At 40.4% G+C, this 27,023-nt stretch overlaps 1 protein-coding gene across 8 annotated transcripts in view; it reads left to right on the forward strand.

Annotated features, from left to right (window-relative positions):
• EPB41L5 (erythrocyte membrane protein band 4.1 like 5) overlaps positions 1 to 27,023 on the forward strand; it is a 465,429-nt gene that overhangs the window by 30,142 nt on the left and 408,264 nt on the right. For 3 of the 8 annotated variants that reach the window (XM_061465359.1, XM_061465523.1, XM_061465446.1), the window contains exons 15-26: positions 1,408 to 1,450; positions 2,556 to 2,671; positions 13,958 to 14,124; positions 14,684 to 14,778; positions 19,675 to 19,803; positions 20,370 to 20,431; positions 20,948 to 21,058; positions 21,619 to 21,712; positions 22,216 to 22,293; positions 23,149 to 23,190; positions 24,052 to 24,185; positions 24,764 to 25,703. In XM_061465359.1, coding sequence (XP_061321343.1) covers positions 1,408 to 1,450; positions 2,556 to 2,671; positions 13,958 to 14,124; positions 14,684 to 14,778; positions 19,675 to 19,803; positions 20,370 to 20,431; positions 20,948 to 21,058; positions 21,619 to 21,712; positions 22,216 to 22,293; positions 23,149 to 23,190; positions 24,052 to 24,185; positions 24,764 to 24,821 — 1,129 coding nt within the window. In that variant the 3' untranslated portion in view covers positions 24,822 to 25,703. Of the gene's footprint in view, positions 1 to 1,407; positions 1,451 to 2,555; positions 2,672 to 6,756; positions 7,527 to 13,957; positions 14,125 to 14,683; positions 14,779 to 19,674; positions 19,804 to 20,369; positions 20,432 to 20,947; positions 21,059 to 21,618; positions 21,713 to 22,215; positions 22,294 to 23,148; positions 23,191 to 24,051; positions 24,186 to 24,763; positions 25,704 to 27,023 lie in introns of those variants that run through there. The other 5 variants (XR_009745529.1, XM_061465587.1, XM_061465656.1 and 2 more) reach the window with 5 other exon arrangements.

The following is a 27,023-nucleotide window of genomic DNA, read 5'->3' on the forward strand; positions in this document are numbered from 1 at the left end:
CTCATAGATGTTAAGCATCAGGGCAATCCGGAGCTGAGTAAGTAATGTAAGGAAGTAACATTTCAAAACAAAGGTGTAATACAGCCCTGTGTTTTATGTTTGTAGCAGCAAGGTTGTTTCTCGTGTGAGAGGGAGGAGAAAGTCTAGGAATTGTCTAAGGACAAGACTGCAATTACTTTAATAGAGGTCTGTCTTTGTGACCTCCTGTATTGTCTCTTCTTTTTATAAAACAGGAAAGTACTCGTCAAAACTGGGTGCCATTAAAGTGCTTAAAGTTCCTCGCATGCAAGATGTGACTGATTAATTAGTGCCCTCAGCATGTTGTGTTGTCATACCCTTCTCTGAGTTTCATGCTGCTTAGGTCATTCTGAGAGTGGGAAGAGAAACTTCATCTGCAGTTTCTCCTGATAAGACAGCAGTCTTCTGATCTGTACCTAGGTGTGGCAGTGTTGTTAGTCTCCAGAGCAATCTATGCCATTTCTGAAACTCTACACTCAAGCTTCGGTAATTGAAATTCATCATGAAAGATGTATGTTGTTCCATTCTTTTGTTTTAACTCAGTACAGGGGAATGTGCTACCCACAAGGCATTCCTTAATATTTCTGTTAAATGTGCACTATTCTGTGGTAACCTCCACGTTCTCTCAGTAGAGCAGGTGCAAAGTTGGGGAATGGGCAAGAAACAGCTTTTTTGCTCTTGATATGATGATATTTAAGTAAAATAATTCTAAAGAATTGCTGAAGTAGATACGGAAATCTATTTGGATTGTCAGCTTGCCAGATTGGATAGCTACTGTCCAGACTCTAAAACAAAAGATTAATTTATTAAATATATTAAATATTTAATATAAAATTATTAGTAATGCTGTGCTGAGCAGCTGTGCATGTAATTTCGAATGGCTGCTTTTAAGACTCTGAAGCAGGAATTCATTCAGTCCATTAGAGATTGTATGCAGAAGAAACTTACTAATGATAAACTTTATGATGTGAAACTTCAAATCAGAAAAGTCTTAGATGTGAAACAAATGCAGTATCTGCAGCATGTAGGTAAGGTTTTGACAATGTCACATTTTACTGAGTGTTTAAGTAAAACTATATTGGTTTTGCTTTAAAGTGCCCCACCTTACTGCTGAATCAGGAAGAGTTTCTAAACCAAACTGGTTTAGTAAAGGAAGAGGGAAAACTAGGTGAATTACAGAGAAACTGCATCTTGAACAAATAAAAAATGTGATACCCCTAGTTACCTAGAAAGAGGCAACTGACCTAAACCAGAAGTTATTAAGGGTTCTTTTGAGAACAGTTAAGTACTTTGGAAAGATCTTCATTAGACTTGGTATTTCTTTTTGAAAATCCTTGCAGTTCTGCTTTGTTAATCTAATTCTAATTTAAATTCTTTTTTGTCTTTTAGTACTGCAAACAATGCAGTTATACACCAAACTAATGGATCACAAGTAAGAACTCTCTCTTTTAAAAGACATTTTTCATGTACTCCACAGAATAGAGGATTTTTTTTTACTCGTTCTTAAAATCCAGTGGTTGACCAATTGAAAGTTACAAACGGTTAACTACTAAATTGCATGCCAAGAAATGACTACTAATTAACAAGAAAGATAATTAGTTAATTTAGTTGGACTAAGGAAGACACCTTGTGCTCCAGTACTATAGAAACTATGCTATTATAGACACAGATTTTCATAAGCACACAGAGTACCTTTGTGTGAGGGTTGTAATTATCCAAACTACATTAATTCTACATGTTAAGTAACCTTGAAAAAAAAAAAAGGGGTGGGGGGGTGGAGGGGTGTGCAATTCATCAGCACCTACTTTGATTCCTGGTTAGAGTATTTCTTTTCCTCTGAAAGGGAAATGCACCTGCAAATTTAAGAACACATTGTTAGCAAAAGTTCAATGTTTTCTTGGTTTAAGAGGGAAATCAGACTCCTGTCCCTTTGCATACAGAATACTTTGTTTCACTGCAAAGGATTGTTAGCATGAAGTAATTCTTCTTCCCAGTATCAAAAAACAGGACTTGGATTTTGGAAGGACCCTGTCTCTTTCTGGTGCATTTCAAATGCAGGGTGCAACAGGAAAGGATCATATTGGTAGAAATGAGATTATGGTTTGGTTTAACATTAAAATACTCAATCTGTACTGATACCTAGGTTGCTACTCTGCCCAGCCTTTTGCCTTCTATGCAAAAGGAGTTGTTTTCTGTGAGCACTTACATTTCAAGTGGCAGTCCAAAGGCTCACAACCCGAAGGTGCTGGCTGTTACTGCAAAATTACCATCACAGAAGGAAAGCATTATTGCATGAATTTAAAAAGGACACAGCAGGCTGTAGCTTCTTAGTGAAACTTTAGAGCAGCATATGGTCCCAGTATGCCATACTGGAAAAGACTAGGCATAGTCTTTCTTTACTGTGGAAGTAAGGAAAGAAAACAGCCTTGCTTTAGCTTGGTACTTAAGGAGTGATGACATGTTTTGCTATGTGTAATGTGTCATTGCTTCATTAATGTGTGTATAGTAACTTACTTGTTTATATTCTGTCTCCAAAGAGCTGGAATGCAAAACCAAACCTACCTGTCCTAACAGCGGTTCCTTCTGCCCCAGTCTTAGTGGAAATAGAAAACCTCCCAAGGAGCCCAGGAGCCAGCCAGCAAGACAAGAAGTGGTATGTTCTGCTTTGCTGGGAAATGAATTCTGCTTGCTTATGCATGATTCAAGTAGTTGTTTCTTTATCTGCACTTAAATAAGCTGCCATCCTTGTATTCTTTATGTAAGTTGACAGTCAACTTACAATTAGTGATGATGCAGCTGATTTGTTGCTGTGCATGTAGGATGGGGAGGTGAGGACAACAGGCTTAGTCACTGCTAACTGAAAGAAAATTTCTCCAGGGGTGAAGAAATTATTAAATCAGCAACAGCATTTTCAAGTCTTGGAGAGAGCTGGGTCCTTCTCAGTTGCAATAATACTCCTTGTAATCCTTTGCTTGATATCACGGGGCCAAAGGACTTACCTCTATGCTTAACAAAATGCAGAACCTTGTAAACCACTATCCTTGTGAATTGTCATTTGAACGTTGTGAAATGAGCAAGCTGACTTTTTTCGTTATTCTGGACAGAATGGGAGCTTGAGGAAAATGACATAAGCAGAAGATAAGAGCTTTGATTTCATGTAATCAGACTGTTTTGTGATTGGATGCATCTCAAAATGAGGGTGATTTGTTTGAAGGTAAATGTACATATAATTTACCTGAAAGTAATTTCATATTGCAAAGCTATTTCAAAGCCAAAACTGTCATATGTCAATGTAGTACTTGTGCACATGCCAACTTAACTTTTTCAGCTTCTTGTGCATTCAAAGGCAGTATGGCTTCTCCTTGAAGTGTAATTCTGGTTTCTGTGAGGTTCCAGGAGCACCAGTAGCAGTGATGGAATTGAGCAACACAAAACCTCTTATCTTAAGCAGTTTCAGCCCTCAAGAGAAAGGTCCTTCTCCCATTGTTGGACATATAAACCTACTTTGCTGCAGTATCTCTTAAAAGTATATGATATCTGTTTCTAACAGTGCTGTGACAAATGTACTTCAATTTCCTAAATCTTACTGATTAAAGACTTTTAATCCCATGGATTTTGGGTTATAAGGGGGGTGGTAATTCTGCTTTGTGTTGCATTTTATTGAAGTGTCAATCAGAATATATGATCAATGCTGGGTTTTTTTCTTTCTTTTGCCCTCCTTATCTAGTGTCTGAAATCTGTGCTTGTCTATGATGAGATCCTGTTGATCACTCAATTCCTTCCGTGGTGGTGGGTGAAAGGTGGTGGTTTCTTTATTCTTCAGCATTTTCAATATGGTTTGCGTTTTATTCCTTTGGTCTAATTGCAAGATGAATGCTAGAAAATGGCATTTTCTTTGGTGGAAGTGTTTGACTCTTGCTCCAAACAGCTCTTCTTGGGTATCTGATTTGTGCTAGTGTTCTTGCTAGTATTTGCAAGGCTTCTGTTGCTTATGAAATCCCACTGCTTTTGTTTAGAAGCAGAGAGGAGTCTGTAGCCAATCTGTTTCAGTTTTGGTCTCGGTCTGCCTGGTTTTAGGATTAAGAATTTGAGCCTGTCTGTCTTAATATTGTCAAGGAATCTAAGCTTACATGCCAGCTGCTGCAGTGTCTAGCCTTTTTGTAGAAGAGTGCGGGTGAATACAAAATACACCTGCTTGTAACCCAAAACAACATGCCATAAAGAAAACAAGCTGCTTGGCAATGGATGCATTTTAACTGAGAGTGTGCATGTGTTATGTTTCTTAGAGACATATCATTATTGAAGGCAGTTGTCTTCTGGCAAAGAGGTTTTAATGTGTTCAGAGATAACAGTACTGCCTGTAATAAAGGGCAAATCCAGCTGTAGGAAGAAGACAACAGTTTGGAGCTGAGTCATCAATTGAGCTGCATTCTGGTTTCCTAGATGGGAAGTGGGGTTAGGTTAATATAATTACCAGAACATATGAATTTATTGTGGAGGCTTGGCTATTGCGCCTTCCAAGTCTTGGTGTCTCAATGCTGCTAACAAGATCTTTTTTCGACTGTTACTGTCTTTAATTGGCCTGTTTCTGCATGAGTTATCTTTGCTTTCTGTCAGAAAAATAGTCTTCTTTTAGAGAGAGTTTGCCAAGGATTGCTGAGAACACCAAAATCTTTTGGACTAGGGGTTTTTTAGATGGTTAGATTGAAGGGGTTTAGAAGTAAGGTCTTGACCTCATGAGTTTCTGTATGCTGCTTGGCAGATGCCTGTATTGGCTACCTTGCAGCTTAGATTCCTTCCTAATGTCAATGTTTCCTTTAATTTGAAATGTTAATGCTGCAGCTGCCAGCAGCAGTTGTGCCAGATTGTAGAGTACTTTGCCAGATAGGAAGGATTTTAGGGTTTTTATTTTTTATTTCTTTTTTACATTCCTGTGAAATTGTCTGTACAGGAAAGCTGGTCTGCAAATGGTCTGGAATATTAACTGTACAGCTGGGAAGCCTAAAACGCCATCAGTGTCATTGTAACTTTAATCTTTGCTCAAGAAGCTGTTTCTGTGCTAACACAGGACAGGAGACAACTAATATTTTTTTCCTTACTGTGGAATAAGTAGGGATTTTTTTATTTTATTTTTGTTTGCTAGTAGATGTAGCTTTCACTTAACTGCATAAATTAGAAAAACAGGGAAAATAATGTAACTGATTATGACTGGAGCCCTCAGTTTTCACAGGTCACTTCCTTGGTGTATTTCATGAAAAAACAGATCTCTGAATTTAGCCATGGGTGACCTTTATATAAATCCTCTCTCTTTTCTAAAGGAGGACTATCCCTGACCATTAATCATTCACTGCTGTTGTGAATCCTGCATGCTTTTCTGCTTCCTTGCCTTAATATGTGTGATCTTCCTACTCATGAGCTGGCTGCCTGACTGCTCTGGCAGGGCTGGGAGTTTTAAACCAGGCTTTCTGAATCGTGAGAAGGTGGAATTTGAGCTGGGGGCTCTCCAGGACCTCTCTAGATGAACAACAATAGTGCTTCCACTTTGTTTACATTTGGGTCATTAAATAGCGAATTTTACACTGAACTGAAGGAATAAGTTTGTTTTAGGAATTTCTTTACTTGATTAGTTTATGTTTTTTTTAATATCTGACTTTACCTTGCCTCAGCCTCTCCTAAAACATACCAGTGAAAGATCCTAGTGCAACATGGACAACAGTTAACAGTTCATTGTCTGTTTTTTAAAGTCTTTTAAAATTCAGCTGTTTCAGTGAATTTCTTGTCGCTGCTGCTGTGAAGATGCTTGTGCCTAAAGCCTTACAGCTTTATGCCTCCAGCTAAGGGCTTCTCATAAAAATATGTTTCAGAACACTGTTTAAAGTAATTAGTGTTCTCCCCTGCTCCTTTTCCTCACTTTTGGAGGACTTTATTCGAGTTGTGGTATAGACTGGCTATAGCTATGCACAGGATTTCTATGGTTTTGATTTTAGGAGCTAAAAATTTAAAATTTACAAACCGTTATGCCCCCATATGCAAACTTAGAGAGCAAGGTCTTAGTTTCTATTGTGATCTTCTTAAAAATTCTTCTTTTCCCAACTAAGTGTATATTAATCAAGTATAGCTATAGTCAGCTTCTTCGGTACTATTTAGTCCCTTAGTAACCTAAATTGTGAAACTGTGTGCTCTACTCTTTCCTCCTGCATGATAACTTTCCTGAGTTTCTGTTTCCTTCTCTTTTTTTAACTTGCATTAGAATCTACGTTTTCCAGTGATTTTGAGTACTATGCTTGTTTCAGGTGTACATTTAGAGCTGCCACTTAAACCCTCTCAGCTTCCTGTGAATAAAATGCACTGTATACTTGGGAGGCCTGTTCCTCCATCATGTTATCTTCTCCCATCTGTAATATGCACATGGTTCTTGCTCAGTTTTGTGAAGTGCTTTGAAATATGAAATGCTGTTCATTTGGTAAGCGTAGACAGTGTATACATGGGATTGCTTAACTTGTCATTTCAGGCTTGTTTAAAAATGTGCATGGTGCTGAGCAGGAAAGGGGTTTATTTGACAGTGTCGTCATGTATGCATACTTTTGCATGCCTCCTTCTCTCAGTATTTACCTTCCAGCAATGCCTGTTTTCCTTGCCTTTTTGCACCAGTCTTCTTGTCTTTGCTTTACTTTTCCACCCTCTTCCTCATCCATACCTGTTTACTAATTGTGCCCCTCCCACTCCACGATAATACAGGCCCTTTGATGCTGCCGACCGCTGTCATCGTGGTGGAAGCCCGTGGGACGCGTGGGCCCTGCCGAGGACCCGTGCAGCGGAGGGACAGTACACCGCTTTTGTCCATGAGCGCAATGTGAAGAATGCAGGAATGCATAGCGGTGCTGGGACCTATGCTGTCCAAACCACCATGACCAGTCTCTGAGACATGGGCCTTTCTGGAGCTTGAGACTGCTGTCTAGCACAGGCTGGGAAAATATGTTTTGAGCTGTTTCTAAGATAAGGACAACAGACCCAAGGCTGATCATAGAAGGGGGAAAAAACCTTTTATTACAAAGGCCCTTCGTGTTGTGCTGTTGGTATTTAGTCCTTAAAGAAAAAAGTAGCATATAGACCAGAAACCACCCATCACTCTTAGATTGAAAAGAGCATATATCTTTTTAATTGTGCTAAGGTTTTTCTTAATCATGGAAAGAAAAATGTTTTATTTTTAGGTGGGTTTAATTTTGAGTGCCATGCAGGCAGTCAGATTCATAATAATGCTACACGTGGAACTGGTAGATTATGTGTTTCAAAAGCATCTAAAGAGAGGTAGAGGATAGAACTGACCCTTCTTTTGAACCATGATTATTTAAAGATATCTAAGATAAATGAAATGGTTGATCTGAAAACTAACTTTTTATTTTATTTTATTTTTCTTTTTAGCAAGCCCTCTGCTAAAAAATATTCTTTGGAAATGGAATATAATTATTTTAATTTTTTAAGAATAAAATGATCAGAACTCCTGAAAAGGCAAAGAGTAATTTTTGGTGGTTTTTTGGTTTCGTTGTGTTTGTTTCTGGGTGTTGTTTTTTTTGCTTTCTACAAAATTTTCTTCCTTTTTTCTTTTTCATGCTGTGCTCCAGTTAAAATGAAACCAAAATATTCCTGACAAACAGTCCTACCATATGATTCATGAGGTTAATAATTGAGTCAGTGTTAAGACTCCAGCTTCATGGCTCGTTGGTGTTCTTGGGAGCCATTAACAGCGTGAAGAACTGCCTTTACCACTGAACACACTGTGTTTTCTAAAGTTAGCTGCTTTTAAATTCCAATATTATTTTCATATTAAAAAGAAAAAAATAGGAAAAAATGTGGTAGAGTGCTTTTAAAATTCACTTATATTGGGCTCTTAGAATAAAAAGGTTTGGAATTATTTTAAATTTGTTTAAATAAGTTTCAAATTTCTACAGAGACCAGAAATACAAAAGATTAGTTTTCAGGTATCCATCTCTGACAAACCAAGCAAGCAAGTCTTTAGCCAGGACATAACTTTATATTGCGTGTGGTGTTTTGGCCACTCACCTTTGCATCTGACGGGGGAAAGAGATTGCTAATGAAATATGAGTCTGCTTAGAAAAAAGAGTTAATAAGAAGGATATGCAAGCTACGTATTAAAGATCTGTGGGATCTGCAGAGATGATCAGAACAATCTGTTGGGCTGGTTTTAGTTTTAGATTTTGCAAGGTAAATGTTGTGAACTTTTGAAGCAAAGCAGAAACTATTTGCTTACTGTTTATGAAGTTGCATAAGAATATGCAAATGGAAACAGGTGTTTTAACTTTATCTTATCATTTCCGTGTAGATGAGAGAGAAGCAGCAATTAATTTGAGTGGAGGAATTTGGGATAGTTTTGTATTTAAAATGCAAGAGCACTGTTGCAATAACAAGTCACTGTTTTACTGCAGAGTTATAAGTTCAACTGTGCTTGTGTAGTAGTCAGGCCACTATAAGTGGTGGCTGACTCCTCACGTATCAGAGAAATTTTGTGTAGCGATCACAGAATTAAAGAATAATTGGGGTTGGAAGATGCCTCTGGAGATCATGTGGTCCACCCCCATGCTAAAAGCAGGGTTGAGTAGAACAGGTTGCTCAGGACCATGCCAGCCAGGTTTTGAGTATCTCCAAGGATGGAGACTTTACACCCTCTCATGTTCTACCAACCTCACAGCAAAAAAATTTGTTTTTTCTTGTGTTTAAGTTAATCTCCTGTATTTCAGTTTGTGCCCATTGTTTCTTGTCCTGGACTCCCTTGAGAAGAGTCAGGCTGTTGTCTTTACTCTCCCCCCATCAGGTTTTTTTGAGCTTTCTCTTCTCCAGGCAGAACAGTAGCAGCTGTCTGGCCTCTCCCCCTATGTCAGATGCTCCAAACCCTTGATCGTCTTTCTGGTCCTCTGCTGCTCTTCCTTCAGGAGGTCCACATCTCTTTTGTCCTGGGGAGACCAGAGCTGGGCACAGCACTCCAAGGGTGTCTTACCAGTGCTGAGTGGAGGGCTGGGTGTCCCAGCTGCCTCCCGTGTGCTGGCTGTCAGGGACTGCCTTGGCATGAACTGCAAGTTTGCTAAGTAAAGCTCTGCATAAAGTTTTTGTAGTAGGTTTTTTGCATGACTGGAGAACTAGCCCAGATTCAGGGTAGGGGAAGCAACTCTGATTGCCTGCAATCCATCTGCCTTTAGGATTGATTTGTTTTAGTATGGTGTATGTTGCAAGCTTTTGCCATGTGGCTTTGATTCTTGCATACGTCCTGAAGGTTGATTTTGCTCTAAGCTGAGTTTATTTTAGTGTGATTTCATTGACTTAGAGAAAATTGCTGTCCTGGTTCCCACCATGGTAGGTGACAGCTCTTAATAGCAGGTGGGGAAATTGTACCACATTAGTACCAAAACCAGCTAGCTGCATTTTTACAGGGACAGGTCGTGTGCTCTAGAAACAGCACTGAGGAAACAGGTGGATGTCTTTCTAAACAGTGTGGTGGTGACAGATTCCACAAAGGTTAGGCAGCCAGCACCTTTTCCTAAGGGTGTTTCCTTTCCTGTAGTTGTTGGCTTATGTGTGTTATGCTATGTTGGCATTTGGAATTATCTTCAAACAAATGGGAGACAGCAGAAGTCTTGGAACTTAGAACCAGACTCAGCCTGTTTAGTTAAAAACTGAATGAGTTTGAAGAGTCTCCATTTGTAGGATCCTACATAACCAGGATTTTTTTCTTTGCTTTCTTCACTTTAAAAGGAAAAGGAAGTTCATATTTCTGAGTATTTTGCATTTCTGTTCAGAGGAAAAAAATCTGAAAAGGTGACAGGCTTAATTTTACTGCTCTTCTTACTTCAGGTACAGCACTGAATGACTCAAAATGAAGGAAATGAAGAAAGAATTTCCTACTAGTGTGCTACCTTGCAGTGTCAGCATAAGAAACTATTTTGTGTCACTAACAGAAGAAATAAATTAGCTTGTGTGGTGCTCCACACTGTTTCAAATTAGATTACTTGCAAAAGAATTAGTTCTTTTGCAGCAGACTCACATAGTTACTGTATTTTGTAGATTGTATTCCACAGACTGGAAGGAAGTATAGTTTTGCTTTTCAGCTAGGAAATTAGAAAAAAGAAATACCCTCTTTGTAGCTGTCAGCTTTCTCAGTCACCTTATGCATTGTATGCTGTATGGTACAATCTAATAGCAATGTATTTGTCAGGCAAAAAGAAGAAATCATGCAGTAGCTAACTCCCTGTGAGAGTTCCGTGTCACAACTTCTGTGTGATTTAGTAGTGGGTTGACAAACCTTTCCATGCACTTTGGCTATTTGTAATTATTTGTGTGGCTTGCACTCCTGGTATCTTATATCAGCTTTACCCTCAGAATATTTCTTAAAATGTGCTGATAGCAATTGTTTCTGAAGACATAAAGCCTGGCACTTACTACTATGCAAAGTTATCCCCTTTTAAGTGGGTAGATACATGTCCTGGGTTCAGCAGTACCAGTCATTTTTCTCCTTCTTGGTAGCTGGTGCAGTGCTGTGTTTTGACTTCCAGCCTGGGAACAGGGCTGGTGATACCGATGTTTTCGGTTGTCACTAAGTGATGTTTACCCTGACCAAGGACTTTGTGAGGCTCATGCTCTGCCAGGGAGGAGGGGAAGCTGGAAGGAATCAGAGACGGGGCACCTGCCCCAGGCTAGCCAAAGAGATGTTCCATACCACAGCACGTCATGCCCGGGGCGGGGGGTAACTGGGAGTTACCCGGAAGGACACGGGCTTCTGGGTCGGACTCGTTTCTTGGCTGGTGGTATTGTATTCCCTTCCCTTGTTATTTTCTCTTATCGTTGTTGTTGTTGGTAGTAGCAGTGGTGATTTGTGTTGTACGTTGGTTGCTGGACTGTTCTTGTCTCAACCTGTGGGAGTTGCACTCTTTTGATCCTTCTTACCATCCCTCCAGGAGCGGGGAAGGGAGAGCCTGGTGGGGGGGCGCCTTGATTGCTCTCAGCCTGGCACCACTCACTGGGAGTGAGTGAACAAGCTGTCTGGCTAGGGTTTAAACCACAACAATACAGGAACGTGGAAAGCTAATGTCCATTTCATTCTTGAGTACTGCACACTGACTGCTGTAGAAATCCCACTTTTCCTGGGAAGCCTTTTATTGCCTTTACATTTGGTATGACAGGTCATCAATGTTTTGTAAGAGAAGTCTAATTCTCTGCAGTGTTGAAAATAGTGCGAAGAATCTGGGTGGCCTCAAGCAATTTAATACTCTCTGGGGAGCTTGTCTTCTGTGCCTGCAAATTCCAGTGGTTGAGGGTCTCCATAGTATGACTTTCTTCTTGTGACTACCTATCTCGGGGTGGCCGAGTAGGTCTTTCAGTGGGTCTGAAGGCAAAATGAGATCGCTTTGTACTTGAATGCTGCCTTTGGAGGCTTCTTTTGAGTCTGCCTAAAATGGTGCAAAATGCTAGTGTAATTATCCTACCAATTTTCTAATTAAGATAAATATTATTTTTCACTCATTTTCTCTCCACTCTGCTGCATTGAGAAGAAAAGCATTAGAAGATTACAGCATGAAGAAGTGTTACTGGTGCTGTACGTCACCTCTTACATGAAGTTCATAGGAGCTTATACCTGGTTCCTTCAACATGTCATGGCATTAGCACCTTTCTGTGCTGCAGGCAAACTTTGGATTTCCTATACTGGTTGTCATAGTAAACATTTGGGAGGCTATTTGCAAAAAAATATCAGAAGACAGGAAGAAAAGTGATGGCTTCATGTGAAGATCATAAAACACACCAGCTCTCATGCATAGGCATCCTCCAATAGTAAGATATGGGATTCAGTCTGTTTCCTTAAGTGAGAGAGCATCTATTCCTGCCTGTTTCTTCTAATAACTGAAGTTCTCTGTATCCATCATACCTTCTTTGCAAGACTATCTGCTGCTTGCCTTTTCCCATTAGTGCTGCACAGAGAGGCTGTACAGTAGGTGGGAAAGTTTCCTATTTACTTTGCTAGTAGCTTATTCCTCTGCTTTAAGAGAATCAAGCAGGTGACCTCAGTTTGCCTCACAGCAATTAATTGTGTCCTGGATTCAGCAGTAGCAGTCATTTTTCTCCTTCTTAGGAGCTGGTGCAGTGCTGTGTTTTTGACTCTCAGCCTGAGAATAACGCTGATAACACCAGTGTTTTTAGTTGTTGCTCGATAATGTTTAGTCTGACCAAGGACTTTCTGAGTCTCATGCTCTGCCAGGGAGGAGGGGAAGCCGGGAGGAAGCAGAGACAGGACACCTGACCCAAACTGACCAAAGAGGTATTCCATACCACACCACGCTATGCCCAGTATATAAATGGGGGCAGTTACCCGGAAGGGCTAGATCACTGCTTGGGTCGGGCTGGGTATCAGTCGGTGGATGGTGAGCAGTTGTATTCTCTTCCCTTGTTATTTCCCTTATCATTATTATTATTGGTGGTAGCAGTGGTGATTTGTGTTATACCTTAGTTACTGGACTGTTCTTATCTCAATCTGTGGGAGTTCCGTTCTTTCGATTCTCCTCCCCGTCCCTCCAGAGCGGTGGCAGGAAGGGGGGAGTAGTGAGCTGGAGGCTGTGTGGTTCTGGGTTGCTGGCTGGGCTTAAGCCGCGACATTGTCTTAAGATGATTCGTACATTATTAGCACTAAAATGGTGGTATCCTATAATCTGTTTCAGAGGTATGTTTTTAACATTGGAAGGATTCTTTTGAGTGCTTGAGTTGGAGGGAGGAGTTTTTTCAAGGAGCCTCTAGTGAAACAGAGGTTCCAGGGGCTGGAGGGAGGCATGGGGCATTAAACCCAGTAGCGATAAGGGGCAGGTTGGTCTGAACTGTCAAATAGAAGTGTTTCTGTCTATGCATAAGGGGTAAGTTCTGTTGTGGCAAGTGCTTGCATGATATCATTGTTCTCGTATCTAGGACAGGACTTTCAAAAGGGATAGATTTTTCTTCTTAAACTAAATATTGCAACCAAACTATATGTAAGTAAGTGTGATTGTTGATTGAAATGGGGGACAGTCAAACTGCAGTTGTGTGCACCAGTTGTCTGATCAGCCATCATGTTTGCAGCAGTTGTTTTTTCCATATTTGTTACAGTTTGCTGTTAGGATAGCTTTAACAGTGTGCTGTTAGGATAGTTTAACAGTTTAACTGTTCCTGAACTTCAAAGAGATGGATGAGATTACTGACTGCATGTGCAACATAAGCATCACAATGTAACTTTTGTTGTAATTGTTTTTCTCTTTTGTAAATACAGATGGTAGGACAAAGTAAAAAGTAGATGTTACCATTAGAAAGCAAAGGAGGTGAAAGAAGTTATCCTGACAGGGTACAGAGTACATGCTATAGTTCACATAAAATACTGTCATAGTTAAGATTTCCTTCATGTCTCTGCCCAAGTTAATAAAACTGAAACTAGTTAAAGGTGTGCCTAACCATAGCATAGTGTCGGTGCAAACCTGTGCAGTGCCCCCTTCTGCCCTCTGTTCTACTTAAGAATGCTGGTTGTACAAATAGCTTTTTGTGAACAGTTTCAACTTTCTTCCCCCTTTTTTTTGAGAAGCATTTCTAAAGCATATCTTGAGTTTGTTAGAAAAACTTCAGATGTTTATTCCAAAAAGTGTATTTAATGGATAAAAACTTTCCTTCTCCTCCTATGTGATGAAAAAGCAGGCAACATGGACCCGTTCTGTCATGAAGTTACTTCTACAGACATGATATGTTGCCCCCCCCCTTTTTTTTTAAACTCACTGAAAGCCAGTGTCTATTAGTTACCTGAAACAGTTTTTACAGAATGTGTCTGATTACCAAAAAAAAGATTGCATGTGTTCAAGGTTTTTTTTGTTACAGAAGAGTGGTAACATGATTCTGCATATCTCTGCTCGTCTTTCTACCTTTGCAGCGTACCTTTTGTTGATTTGCTAGACAGCACAGAGTTGCCAGAAACTTGTGTTGATGATGCAATAGGTCATCCAGTTGTTGGCTTGGCAACAGGAGATTCAGAAGAGGCTGTTAGTTGCCCCCATCCTGGCACAAAGGAAACTGCTACTGAAAAAGCAGACTCTGATCGTAAGCAAACTTACTGATTTTTTTTTTTTTCCTATTATCATGATGTGTGGAGTCAAAGTTAAATGATTAGGCTGTTATGAGGTCGTTTCCTGACCAAAATTCAGAAGTGTTTTAGGAAACTCCCTGAGATTATAATGCATAGGACAGTTTTACCCACAACTAGGGCAACAAAGTCAGTCAGCTCGCCCTGTTTCAACTGGAAGCAACTCATTTCCACAGGCAGAGGTACAAGGAAAAGTCACAGTTCTTCATGGGATTTGATTTCAGCCACAGATACAGTGAAGTGCAGCCATCTGAGCGATTAGCTCTTGCTGCTTGCTCATTCTTTGTGAGGATGGTTGGGTTAATGAACGTGAGGGGTGCAGAGTGTTGTGATTAGGTACATACAGTCTGTAGGCTTAGAAGTTGTATTCAAAGCTGAGTAAGTAGCTTTCCCTATCCCTGTGCTTTCCCCTAAAGCTTTAAAGCCATTGAATTAGTGCTCAGGACTAATGCAAGTTACAAGTCATGTAACTCCATCATAACATTAAGAAGTTGATATCTTTTTTATCTTTTTCAGCATTTGAAGACACATTCCTAAAGCTGAAACAGCTGGAGACAGAATGCAGCAGCCCTGTGCTACCGGAGCATCCTAATGTGAACATAAATGTGCAGGTACTTGGGCTTCCTTCCTCCTGGCTGCATCACTGAGCTTTGTTTAGATCATTCTGAGAAGTCTTGCACTTACTTTGGGCTGTTTGCAAGATTTTAAAGAGTGTGAGTGAGTTATACTGGGGGGTAGTAAAGAAAATACGAATTCTTTGTTATATATAAACTTGTGTGTGACAAGGCAGTGAGATAAAGATGGGGGCAGGGATGCAAATGCATGTGTGCAGTCTGCAGCCTGGGGAAATTTTCCAAAATCCATGGGAGTAAAAGGCATAAATGCTTGAAATGTTCCTCAGGTATCTTTATCTGTACGTTACGTAACTCCATTATGTTGTATAGTTCACCCTCTTTCTGGGGGAGGTTTGCTGCTTTCCTGTTCCTTTTTTCCCATTAACTTTTTTTCAGTTACCGTTTGGTAACCCTCCCAGCAATTGTTCTGAAGATTTGTTTTAAGTCAAGCTTGGTGATCGGTCCCTCCTGTTAAGTAACCAGTTTTTACCTGCTTTCTGAAGTAGGTGCTAGTGCTTTTTATGTTTACTTAGAGAGGAGTGATGTGATTTGATTGAGTGCTCTCATAAATGCTTTGGAGCAAGTCAGGCTGCATTTCCACAGGCAACTGAGCTAAAGTACTAGCTTCAGTGCCCTGAACAGGATGAGGGCTCTTTTCTCCTTTGATCCTCCCTTACAACAGCAGTGAACTTTCATAGATTCACTGGTTGTCAGACTACTGCACCTATGCAGGATGTTGGGGTTTTTAATGAGCTTTAAAAAAAATGTAATTTAGATTTCCCTTACTCTGTTACCCTGGTGTTAAAGCTTTAGGTGCTTCACTGCACTTTGAACAAGCGAAGAGAGTAAAACACCTGGCAGTGTTACCTCTGGGTGTACTATCCTACCGTGTAGGGAGGCCCAAGGATTTATCAAACTTTGGTGAAACAGCTATGATTTTTCTTGCTGCTTCAATAGTAAAATGAACCAGGTACCACAAGAAGTGTTTAGCAGTATGTGTTTGGGCTAAGCCCATTCCTGAATGTTTGTCCTCCCCTTTTGTGTAAGAGAAGGCTGCTGCATTGTGTGCTTGGTGCTGCAGGCAGTTTGGCTCGTGTCCCCTTTAAAGACTGGTCAGGGATGCCTTGTGCACCTCTCTGCTAGGTGAGTGTATTACAAAGATTAACAAGTCTCTTAAGATTAGTCAGTAGCCTGTAGGTCCTGTTATGCCAAAACACTGCCTCCATATAAACTAAAGCAAATGAACAGTTTATTTCAGAATATTTTTGCCTGTTGAGCTCCATTTAGTTCAGACAGAGAAGGGAAAAAGCATTTAATTGGTTACATGGAGAGAGTGGAGCAGTGTGTGTTAGTGTTTTTTAAATCGTGGCTGATATATAGTAAGCAAGATAAGATTCCTGTAAGGATCTAATCTAATAAACAGATGCCAATACAGTACAGTTACAGTTATCCAGCTGCTGTCATATGAGGTGCCAAGTAACTTTGGGTGTTAGAGGTTACAGATACTGGGGCGATAGTAACCTGATTAGAGAGCAGGAACTTTTGCATAACTGAGAAATACGTGATGGATCAGTGGTATTCCAATGTGATTCTTCTTTTGGGTAAACAAAACTTCAGCTTTCAAGAAGGAAGTTCAGATCATGTTGTAAAAATATAAGAGTAGATAATCAGTGGTTTTCCTTGGGTAGAAAAGACTGAATAAAGCTTTTCAGCCTATGATGTAGCATACCAAGAGGTCTCTTGAGAGTGTTTGTTTAAAAAGGTACACAAAGATTAGAGACTGTCCCTGTATACTCTAAATTCTGTATGTTTCAAATTGCAAAGACATGTAGGTTGCAGTAATACCAAATGAGCACACCTGGTTGTGATTAGAGATGAAAATTAATGGTTTGGAAAGGAGTCCTGAAAAGAGTGACCTAAGAATAACTGTTGAAACCACTTTTTTCCTGCTTTTGAAGGCTGCTTTAGAAAAAATACATATTTCCACCTGTAATGTTTGTTACAAAACATACCTATTGGCTTTCCTCCTGCACTTCTGTTCTTAATCTCTTTGTAGAAGAGATGTTTATGGCATATTCTGACTGAACTGACTAGGACTGTAATATATCCACTAAAACCTTGCAACGAGCTTCGATCCTGGAGCTTGCTGCTGCTTCAAATGAACAGGGTCTTAAAGCGTTCTCTCTGAAAGTGTGTGATTACAGATTTCAATATATCTTGTCTCCCTTAAGTTTTACCAGTGCATAAGGTACCTGCTATGTAGAGACAGTTACAGTACATAAAAGGTTTGGTAAAATGCATCATGGTAAAGCATTAGCTTTCAGTTATGAGGGCAGAGCTGTATCCTGAATTTTGTAAGTGGCACTGTCAAATGCCAACAAACTGCTTGTTTTACCTTTGTTAACTAAAAATAACTAAAACCTGTTTTCTGTCAGGGGTCAAAGATGGCATGACGGTCATCTCTATTAATTCAGTACTTGTAATCAATCAAACTGGATTGATTTCTTTGGTAGGGAAATATTTATCTAGCTATCCATCTTTTTTAGGAAAAAAGAGAAATCTTTGTAGAATGAAAACTGGGAAGGGGGGAATGAATGGTTTCATTCTTCACCACTACTCCCTGCCAAATTCTGTTGGGATGGAAGAATGTGACTTTGTCCTTTCCCAGCTTTCTCTAGCACAGTGACCAGATCTGCCAAAAGAGATCTGCAAATAGCTCTTAAATACACACTCAGCTTTCATCAGCTGCTGAAGTGAAAGGAACAGTAAAAAGTTCACCCTGTTTCACCATGTTTGAAGTCTGCTCTGGAGTCAGGAATGCGAGGGCGTGAGGGTTTTCTTTTTCTGAATTTGTTGTGATCTGTAAACATGTGGAAATTGTTCCAAAATTAGTCTGTATTAGACTCCCATCTCTGTGCACAAAGTGATTTTTCAGTGGCACCAGAAATGCTGCTCAGAAGCACAAAGGATTGGGATTGCACACCCCTGTTGCTGTCTTTAGTCTTTCTTTTTCCTTCTCTTTTTACATTGCTGCGTAGTTATGTATTTTAACTGAAGAATTGAGTACAAATATAGCTTGTTTGGTACATGGAAACAGTAACAATTTGTAATGAGCTAGAATATTGATGAACCCCAGCAGGTTTATTGGTTTATGTGAACAACAGAACTGTCTTGTAAATGAGATATCTTGAGGTGTTGTCAGGTGCCAGATGCTTTCCCCTCTAGCTATATACTCTTTCCATTAAAAAAAAAAAACATAATACAGTAAAACACCAGTGCTTTTTTCAGTCACAAAATAGAAAGGATTGATAAAAATGTTTCTTTAATATTGATGAAAATATTGAATAGAACTTACACTTGATTAAAATATTTCTTAATAGTACTAAACTTTTCCAAAAGTTGGGAATCTAATCATTAATAAACTAAAAGCAACTTAATTAAACTGTTTGTTCAGGTGTTCAGTTAAAATATCAAGTTTACTGTATCAGTGGTACTGGAATAGCGCCTTAGAAACTCTGTCAGGGATTTGTATAAACCATCTGCTTCAGTGGGGTCCAGTGTAAGAATTTAAGGGTTATCACGCTTGGGTACTGCGACTGTACAGGTAATAATAATTCAGTTTTAATTCTTCCAGACTTTTGGCAATTTCAGCAGCTTCTCTAAAATAAGAACACTTAAACATTAATTATTTTGTTTGTCTTCATGAATTATGGGAATGTCTGTCTCTTAATATCTGCTAGCAATAGTCACTAGCAACACTGGGTGTTCCTCCTCATACTTGTGTTGATCATGTCAGCCCTTATGTTGACAGTGGTCTTGAGTATTTTGCAGAGTTCATTGCTGACTGGAGTCAGAATTTTAAAAGGGTTCTCCTCTAGAGTCTGGTAAGCTCCTGTTTGGGTACCCTGAGAGATGAGAAAAGGAGGAGATAAGGAAACTTTTTCACCTCTCTAAAGGCTAAATACTTAGAAGTTCTCACTCCACTGAATGAAAAAAAACTACAGGGGGATGGAGAGCTGTGTGTAGGACAGGTATTCACCTCTCTAACTCCTCTCCCATGCTCACTCTGTGCAATGGGCTTCATTCCTTCTGGACACGCTGCAGTTGGTGCATGTGGGAATGCAGCAGGGGGTGCCTGCCCGGGGGGGTGTTGCAGGGATGCAGCACTGGCCCCCAGGAAAGAGCCAGCTTCAGGGCATATGCTGAGGAAAGTAGGACTCTGTCTCCCCCTGCTGAACCGTATCCTGAGAAGAAAGGTCACAAGATTTAGTTTTCACTCAGCTGATTAACTTCTGTTGCTAATCAAATAGCAATTAGTAGATTGAATGCTTAATTAACGTTTTGTAATTAAGTAATGCAGTTCACATAATGAAATACACTGTAGTGAAAGGTATCTCATTTTTAATTGTCTTCATTTTATATCTGCCTGCTAGTTTGTTCTGATATCATCAGTGATGGAAGAGGTAGTTAATAGCACACTAAACTGTTGTTCTAAGTGGATTTTAAGTTAAAAACCTTCCAACTTGCATTTCAGGGTAAATTATCAATTTATAGTCAGGCTTTACTGGTATGATAAAATATGATGGTTGCTGTATTGATTTACATGTAAACTAGGCTGCAAATATAGACTCCAGTTCTCACACACTGTATTTTTAGCACAGCACTTTACATCTTCACTTTTAAGCATTGTACTTTTTTTTTTTAATTTATGTTTTGCTGTGACTTTGCAACTGAGTTCCAAAATAAAGGGGGAAATGCTTTTTCATTTTGGTATAAATCTGGTAACTTTCCCCTTCCTCAGAGCACTGTTGTTATTTAGAGATGTTAATAAATTTCAGCCTAGAGTTTTCCATGTGGGAACTGCTTCTAATAAAGATTTTTTTTCCTGTCTAGGATGAAGTGGTGAAGTTGACAGATAAATGTCTTAACAATGCAATTGAGAGCCCAGTCGTAGCAGCAACGTGGCTTCCAGCAGATATCAAAAGTAATATCCTGAAGGCCCAGGCAGAAGCAGGGCACAAGGTAAATACTCATCTGATAAGGACTGTGATGCTTTCAAATACTTTATTTCTCTTCAATTGCCTGGTGGTGGTGAAGGTGCCTTGCAGATAAGGATATTCCAGGAGCCAAAGTCCAAGGCAGAGTAAAGAGAGCCTTTCAGGCTTTCTTCACAATAATAGTGGTCCAGTTTTGGAACAGCGTTTGCCCAAGGAGGAACCTCCATCCTTGATGATAACTCCATCCTTGTTAACTGGACAAAGCCCTGAACAAGCCCTGGTTTGAGTGGTTCTTGAACCAGATAACTCCAAATGTTGCCTTCTAACCAAGAATGTGTTCTGTGATTCTGTGACTAGCACTTTGCTTCTAGCATGTCCAAGTAGATTCTGTAGCAATTAGTGGTATTTTATTTGGCTATGTTGGCGAGTTATTTTCATTTCTACACTGAATTGATGCTTTAAGTCCCTGAGCAGTAAAAGAACATAGTTTCATGCTGGCAGGAAGGCACTCTGCTCTTCTGTGATTCTCTGAACCACCACAAGATGGAAACAGGTATCAGAAATGTCTTTGTTCATTTTTTTTCTTCTCAGGTCATAAGAGAAGACAGCCTGACAGGTGTCAAGAATTCCAATGTTCAGGATGCTGCTGCCAGGTACTGAATAGATTTGGAAGAAACATGTGATTTAGTTACCCAAATACAGCACTGAGAACCTGCAGTTCACTGTGGACTTCTGGTGATTCAGTGATCATTGCATTTTACCTTGCGTAGTGTAGCTTTACCTGGTGAGTGTGAAGTGGTTTTAAAATGAAAACCAGCAAAGTTTTATTATATACAAGGTAATCCAGATACTCTTTATTTGCCCGTATTTTAATTGTGTGCAAAACTAACAGTTGATTTCCTGAGAATTACAGAAACTCAAATGATTGCTAGTTCCAGTTGGTGTTTCATGCACTGAAAAAAGTTAGTTACAACATGTAATTTCTTGACCACTTACGAAGATAAGCATGTGTCACACCTCAAAGAGCACATGGGGGTAGTGAACAAAATGTACATCTAGCCATCTCAAAAGTATGCTGTAACTAGTGATTCATGAAGAGCCTCCCATGGAAGGCTGTACTTGTTTTGTTTTTTTGTTTTTTTGTTTTTTTTGTTGTTGTTTTGTGCCAGGAACATTATCCCATCAGGCAAAACACAGAGTAGTCCCCCAACAACCAGTCCAGTATTTCTGGACCCAGGAGAGCTGCTGAAAGCAATCCCTGCCTCAAACATCTTTGTTCTGTAAGTGATTCAGGAGAAATGTGTTTCTGGGATAAAGGAACCATGTGGAGATTAGCATGAGCAGGTCTGAAAATATGAGGAACAGTTGCTGAGCTTCTAGGCTACATCTGACTAAGCAGGTTGACAAATGCATCTTCAAGTACTGTTGCACCAGTTGATCGATACAAGGCAGGCCTTGGGGTGAATATCTTAGCAAGCATTGAGTGAATCTCTCTCATCTTCTGAAAGGACTGAAATACCTGACATACTGCTGCTCTGGCTCTAAAGAAGAAGATAAGAGCATGGCTGGGAAGGCTTCAGGCGAATTAGGAACAAGGGCTGAAGAAGCTCCTTTGAGATGGAAGATGCTGATAACTGTTGGGTCTATACACAACTGTAGCTGAAACCATGAAAGAGAGCAGTAATCTGCAGAAATAGTTGGAAGGCATTTTCTTCAGCATGCTTACAAGTATGCCACACATAGAATTGGTGTCCGGTTTTTGGGTTGAGCTATCAGGGAGGAGCAGCAGTGTTTCTTGCTATCCAGGTAGTGTGCTGATAAGAATGTTTTCTCCTTTCAGTAATGCACTGAATGAGAACAATGCTGCCTCTAACCATGAGGACCTGCTGACTCCAGCTAATCTGGCTCCACCTGAGGAGGCTGCTGTTTCAAAGGTATCGCCACCTGTCAGCCTGGAAGGTTTCTGTATGTCACATTCTGAGCTGCTGCCGCCTCCAGGCAAGCACAGCAGACCTTGCTGCATGCCTCTCATAACTCAATGAATACCAGTCTTGGTGAATACCAGAGTGCTTTCTGGAGCAGGCAGGGTCACTGTATACATCTCTCCAAAGGCCATTTCTGAGTGTCCTTTCAGGTTTTTTGCCTGAAACTTCTTTTTCTAAACCAATTGTTTTCCTCACACTTGTGGGGAGCCCTTTATACCCCAGTGATTTGATGCTTGACATTGTTTCCAATATGTTGATGAGAATAAGTAAAACAAAAAGTCTGTTGAAAAAGATTATACATAAAAATTTGAGAGAACAAACCTGATAAGCCATGGCATTCATCAAGAGCATAACATTAAGTTCCTTAACATAATTTGGGAAGCCACTGGAGTATTCAGCAGACCTGTCTGATTACTAATGGGAATTCAATTCAAAACTGATTTATTCCATAGGGCACTCCAGATGACCATGACGTTTCCTTAACATCACTGACAGAGAATCTAATTGACTTTACAGAAGCCACACCTCGGGTAAATGTATTTCAAAATCAGACTTATTCCTTCAAATGTACAGTGGGTTTTACTCATGAACTCTCCTCTGGCTCTAGTATCTGTCAACCAGGCTTGGATCTGCTGCAGTAGAGTGAAGTGGTGATTGACCTGGATCACTGCGTATATGCTGCCCTACTTGAAGAGTGGCTGGCGTAGGGTTGTGAACACTGCAGCTTTGTAATGGGAATGAAGGAACCTGAAGAATTAATTTGTATTTGTGCCACAAGAGCCTGTAGTATTTAGTATAGCTGTGACTGCCAGCCTGCTTCTTAGGCTTCTGGGTATATATAACACTTGAGAAATTATATGTAAATGTGCATACACACACAGAGACATATATATGTGTGTGTATATATATATATATATATAAAATAAATACTTGAAAAATAAATGTTAATACAAAACAACTCTTTTATATAGGTAAAGAAATATCTTATAATCTGTGCTGGCAAAAAAAAAAGTTACTGTGTGCACCAAAAAACAAGGAAGGAGTAGGACATCTGAACTGTTCACAGAAATGTGCTCTCGGTAAATGTTGTTCACAAAGCAGGAAAAGATAATGGGTTCAGTTGCCTTTGGAAGGGAGTACTATGCTGAAGCTGCTCCCAGTGAGTTTCTGTGAGTGAGTGGGTGTTAGCTGTATGCTCTGTGGGTGCCATTTACCTTCTGTTACAAAGTCACATCTGCAGCTCATCACTAGCGTGGTTTAAAGATTAGCAGTAGACAACTACCCGAGATGGATGTGGGGGACAGGATTGCTTTGGGAGGCAGTATTTTAGAATGTTCTCAGCTACTTCCAACCTTTCCTAATGAGCATTTGTTTGGTTCTTGTAGGTGTCCTCCCAGCCCGTGATAACACCGAGGTGGATAGTGCCAGTGAGTTATTTGACCAATCCTTAACAAGTAAAATAGTAAAATATAATAATTTTTAATAATTTGAAAGCCCACAAAATAACATACTAGACCAGAAATAAAGCAAATTCAGCTGGAGTAAATCAAACAACACATATATTCTGTTAATATATAAACTTTGGGATGTTGGTTGATGAGAAGCTCAACATGACACAGCAATGTGCACTTGCAGTCCAGAAGCCAGACATATCCTGGGCTGTATTAAAAGAAGCGTGGCCAGCAGGTTGAAGGAGGGCGTTTCTCCCCCTCTGCTCTGCTCTTAAGAGACCGCATTTGTAGTACTGTACTCAGCTCTGGGGTCCCAACATAAGAAGGATGTGAATCTCTTGGAATGAGACCAGAGGAGGGCCACAAACATGATCAGAGGGCTGGAGCAATTCTGCTATGGAGACAGGCTGAGAGAGCTGGGTTTGTTCAACCTGGGGAAGGCTGCTGGGAGACCTCAGAGTAGCCTTCCAGTGCCTAAAGGGGGCCAACAAGGAAGATGGAGAGGAACTTTTCTCGAGGACAGGTAGGGACAGGACAAGGGGTAATGGCTTTAAACTGAAAGAGGCGAGATTCAGATTAGATACAAGGAAGAAGTTCTTCACTGGGAGGGTGGTGAGGCGCTGGCAGAGGTTGCCCACAGAAGTTGTGGCTGCCCCATCCCTGGTAGTGTGCAAGGCCAGGTTGGACGGGTCTTAGAGCAACCTGATTTAGTGGAAGGCATCCGTGCCCATGGCAGGGAGTCTTAAGGTCCCATCCAACACAAACCAGTCTATGATTAGCTTGTCTTGTCCTGGCACGTTTTTATTTCAGTTTTCTGTTTCGTTCTCCCCAATTCAGACTGGACTTATTCCCAATGGACCTTTGGGAAATGATGTTGCCTTAGCTATGAAGTCAGTGAAAGGCAGCATGGAGACCCTGTTGTCATCAGCTGGATTGCCACCACCCCAGCAGACATCCGAAGTCCTTGCAAGGTAAGGCGTCCTCAGCACACACTTCAGAGTCTGTATGGGGTAGAAGGGAAGCTTGTGCTCTTACTACTTCCATTTAAACAATTATAGTGGTCATTTATACAGAGTACCTTGTTTTGCTGTGCTTACAAGCTACATTTGAAATCTTATAAAGAAATAGAGCAGCTGATGTGTGTATATTTTTGTATATCATTGGAGCGTAAGGAAACTTTCTGAAATTCAGGTAAGTAAAAGAACAAAGCATACAAATTTAGCTGGAATTTGAGGTACATCTGTGTCATTGTAAGAGCTGTAAAATTGAACGGTTCTTTTTAGTTGTCATTTCAGTTTGTTTCCTTATCCACGAACATGTTTTAGTACTGGACTAAAATGATGGTACAAGTGATTTTTCGGAGAAATGTCATTACAGTGTTCCAATACTTGTCAGGATTGGCAGGGGTGATGGGTGGCAGAGGGATTGATCTCATTAAATTACAAGGGGAACAGCTATTAATGCGTTTTGCAACAATACTCCTCTTTAATAGAGTCATGGGAGAGGAGTGTATTTACTGGACCTCTTTTATTTTTTTTCCGCCTTTTAGCCCTGTTTCTGAGGATACTACAATAAGAACGAAGTGTTTACTTACCACAGAACTCTAGAAGGAGTTTCTGCACCTTCCCACTTCACAGAAAGTCAAATCTTCTAACACACCTCCAAGGTATCCTTCAAGAAGGCTTGCTTTGGGTTCTTGCTGAACAGGAGTCAAACAGCCTGCTGGTTTGCTGGGATCCAGGAAGAGACTTCTACACTTATTGCAATCTAACTGGAATTACTGTCAAAATCAGAATGTAAAACCAATGCACGTTTGATCTTCTCCTCGGGGAGAAGTGAAGTACCACACTGGAACTAATTCTGAACGCGAGGAACAGAATCTGGTTGTGTTCCATTCACACTAGGTTTAGTCTTACGTACCCTGTGCTGCCTCTCAGGTGTTAATGGGAAGCATTCACTGTGAAGTTAGTGTTGTAGTGTGCGACCACAGTGTAGAAGTGTGAGCACATATTCCTATCTCTCTAGATTGACAGTGGAAAGATTAGGAGAATTTGTAGGGCCACCTCGTGGCCGTGCTATGTACACAGTATTCTCGCAGTACTGATGACTGCTTCATACAGCCAAGGACATTTTCTTCTGTGTGATTATACACTGTTTTTCCTTTGTTTTACCAACACATACTCTCCTTTTGGCCTTAAACCCCTTAATAATCTTTGCACCTCTTTTTACAGTACCTGGAAAGAATGAAAATCTAGTCCATCCATGATCAACTGTGCTGACTGGATTTGAGCTGCAGTTTGCAACCAGGAAAAGGAAAATTAACCTGCCAAACAACTTTTAGCATTAGCAGGCTACAGCAGAGGTCCCGCATTTTGACACTGATTATTTGATTTCCTGTATGACTCAAATACACATGTTCTAGGCTAGAGGTATGTCTGTTTTAAATGCTGAAGCAGTGAAGGCACTTCAGGATCTGCTTATTGGTTAGTTTTGTTGTCTTAGAACTAGGAAGGAAAATTATTTTCTTGTTTCTGTCTTGTTTCTGGATGTTGTTTCCAGATGCTGTGCTTTGGGAATGCTTTTATCAGGGATGTTAGCAGTGTGTGGGTACAACTAGATCAGTTCTTAACACCACCACAAATCCTGTTCCGAGTGTTATCTAGTAGTTGTATGTGGAACAAAGAATAGAAGGAATAAGGTGAAAACAGGAAAAAAAAAGATAAAAAGCTCCTGTAAGCAGTTTACTCCATTGCAGAACAAAGGTAGAAGCACTTGCTGGTGAAGGCCTCTTGGTGCTCAAGTCAAGTACAGGATAAAACGCGTACAGTTTGAAGAGATCATTTTAATCCTGGGTAGCAGTATCTCCACGTGGCTAAGGAGAGGTAAGCATGTGAGCTCTATGGGTACAGCCTGTGAAAAGGTCAGTGCAGAATCAGAGAAACACAGAAGCCCAATGGTAAAACTCCACATCTGCTAACAGGGGAGAACATAGGTGGAACAACTGGGATCTTTCTTAGGAGGAGGTTTGTACATAGCCCTGGGGTTAAAGGATGTTTTCTGCACAGTGCTGCTGTTTATAAATATTTATATACATGTGTTTTTTTAAAACAATTTTAAATGTGACAGTTGGTTCTGGAACCTGTATGCACAGCTTCACCTCTGCACACTGATTACATGCATGTGTCTCAGCGTAGACACAGATGTGGACCAAATCACTGTGGACTGTGCAGGTCAGCTGGTGCCTGGCTGGGCTGCTTCTTTCCGACTGGGGCGTTCTTACTGCTGCTCTTGTGCTCTTGTTTGCAAAAGGTTGAATGAGAGTATTAAGGAAGAAGCCACATGGTATTTACATGGCACACTGCCACTCCTCAAAACCCCTGAGGCCTTAATAGAGAAACCCAGATACTGTGGGAGCTCGTGGGAGCACCATGCCAGAGTGATTCTCTGCAAACTATGATTTGCAGCTATTGCTTCAAGAACTGGGATTCAAGACTGTGGGGGTAGGCTCTTCAGCCCCTCTCCAGCCAGCACCTAAAGCTCTGTGTGGGTGGGCTGCCTGCTCCCTGAACCACCAGCCAGAGCAGAGCTCCTGTTCTTGATGGAGTTCTTACGCACCCATTACTCAGCTCTGTCGGCATTACTTCCAGTTGAGTACTGGATTCTTTTTATAATTTTAAGTCTGAGCCTTATTGCACATTAAAATGTTGAAGGTTCCCAATTCAAATATCAAATGTCTTAGTCCGGATTAAAAACACAATTGCCAGCAAAGTTCCTGCAGGAAAAGGGAAGCTATGGCTGCGGCAGCATGA

Source organism: Pezoporus flaviventris, unplaced genomic scaffold, assembly GCF_033815535.1.
Source record: "Pezoporus flaviventris isolate CSIRO_AGI_PZ_B2104156 unplaced genomic scaffold, CSIRO_AGI_Pfla_v1 ptg000001l, whole genome shotgun sequence".
NCBI classification, from domain to species: domain Eukaryota; kingdom Metazoa; phylum Chordata; class Aves; order Psittaciformes; family Psittacidae; genus Pezoporus; species Pezoporus flaviventris.